At 42.1% G+C, this 1,493-nt stretch overlaps 1 protein-coding gene across 1 annotated transcript; it reads left to right on the forward strand.

The window, feature by feature from the left end:
* The first annotated feature begins 410 nt into the window (after nucleotides 1–410).
* LOC149847976 (large ribosomal subunit protein eL39) lies at nucleotides 411–1,109 on the forward strand. Its single transcript, XM_090011601.1, has 3 exons — nucleotides 411–476; nucleotides 615–718; nucleotides 847–1,109. Exons 1-3 carry the CDS (start codon nucleotides 474–476, stop codon nucleotides 893–895), a joined length of 156 nt encoding a protein of 51 aa, XP_089867727.1. The 5' UTR covers nucleotides 411–473; the 3' UTR covers nucleotides 896–1,109.
* Nucleotides 1,110–1,493: the final 384 nt, after the last annotated feature.

Genomic DNA, 1,493 nt, shown 5'->3' on the forward strand with positions numbered 1-1,493 from the left:
GCAATCTTACGATCACGAGCAACCGAGCTCAAACGATTTTGCCGGCAATAGACGAGTTGAACAACCCGTAAACCAGTGGAACCAAAGATGAACATGCACTGTTTGTACTTGTCTCGGTAAAGTATGCCGAGTCTCGTTAGCTAAATGAGCTGAGTACAAAGGAGCTTGGGAGCGAACCGAACCGAGCCGAGTCGAACCACAAGCGGCTCAGTTTGTATACCAGCCCTCGTTCGGATCAAAGAGCCAGCCGATCAAGTCCGACCCTTTTACATGGTTGCCTCAAGAGAGGAGGGCCTTTCAGAAATTAAGAAAGCAAGAAGGGCTCCAGATGAAAAATTATTTTCCATCGAAGGACTGATTCAGTAATTCCTTTTGCTTATAAATACCCTCCTGCGCCGTTTAGGGTTTTGGGAGAGACTTCGTCTTCGTTGCTTCGTTCGGTCGGGGGGTCGGAGCATAGCGCAGTCGCAGAGATGGTAGATCGCTATTTTTCTAAAAAAAATTTGTGTTTTTCTTGACTGTTCTCTCTCTCTCTCTCAATTTGGTTCGATATTTTAAGCCTATCGAAAGGGAAATTTTTGAGCTTTTTCTTTCTCCCATTTGACGTGGTGCAGCCTTCACACAAGACGTTCAAGATCAAGAAGAAGTTGGCGAAGAAAATGAGGCAAAATAGGCCCATCCCTCACTGGATCAGGATGAGGACGGATAACACCATCAGGCAAGAACTTAATCTCTTTCCTTTAAGCGTTTTTCTAATATTTGTTTCTATTTTAAACTGAGTTGGTAGAATGTTCGTGGGTTTCTCTGTAATTTCTGACGATCGGTTATTGAATCGGTTCGATGCAGGTACAACGCGAAGCGCAGACACTGGCGCAGGACGAAGTTAGGGTTTTGAGGTCATTCCCGAATGTTTTGGATACGTAGAGTAGGTTTTTTTCTTTTCTTTTTGTTACATCAGCTTGATATGGAATCTGTAGACTGATTCGAAGAGATGTGCGGCGGCGAGAGTTGTTGCTTTGTTTTCTCATATTATTGGATTCTCGTTAATGGATGGATTTGATTTGCTTTGTGTTAACTCCATACCTTGAGAAGTTGCATACTTTGTTTTATGAATTCTTCCTTCTACGCTTCTTCTTATTTTTCTTTTTCTTTTTCTTCTTCTTGTGTGCATTATGTGGATGGACGTTGCGTATGCTTTGTTGCGGCTGGTGTTTGAGTTTGTTCTGAGTCGGTTGGAATTCTGCGCAGCCGGTCGACTGTTTGGTCGTTGGTGGATAATAAGATGCACGAATTGCCTAGTTTGTTTTCCTTTTGTTGGTTTTGTTATATGATTGATAGCTTGAATTTGTTTTTTTGATTTAAAATATGCTTCAACTTCACTTTTCCACAGCGCCACTTTGTTGTGGCTCATACATAGTATTGTTAGATGGCTTTTGACCTCGTGAAAATGGGTGCATTGTTGAGTTGGATTTTGATCCTACAACTTCTGCAAA

Source organism: Nuphar pumila, chromosome 1 (genome assembly GCF_984573655.1).
Source record: "Nuphar pumila chromosome 1, dmNupPumi1.hap1.1, whole genome shotgun sequence".
Taxonomy (NCBI): domain Eukaryota; kingdom Viridiplantae; phylum Streptophyta; class Magnoliopsida; order Nymphaeales; family Nymphaeaceae; genus Nuphar; species Nuphar pumila.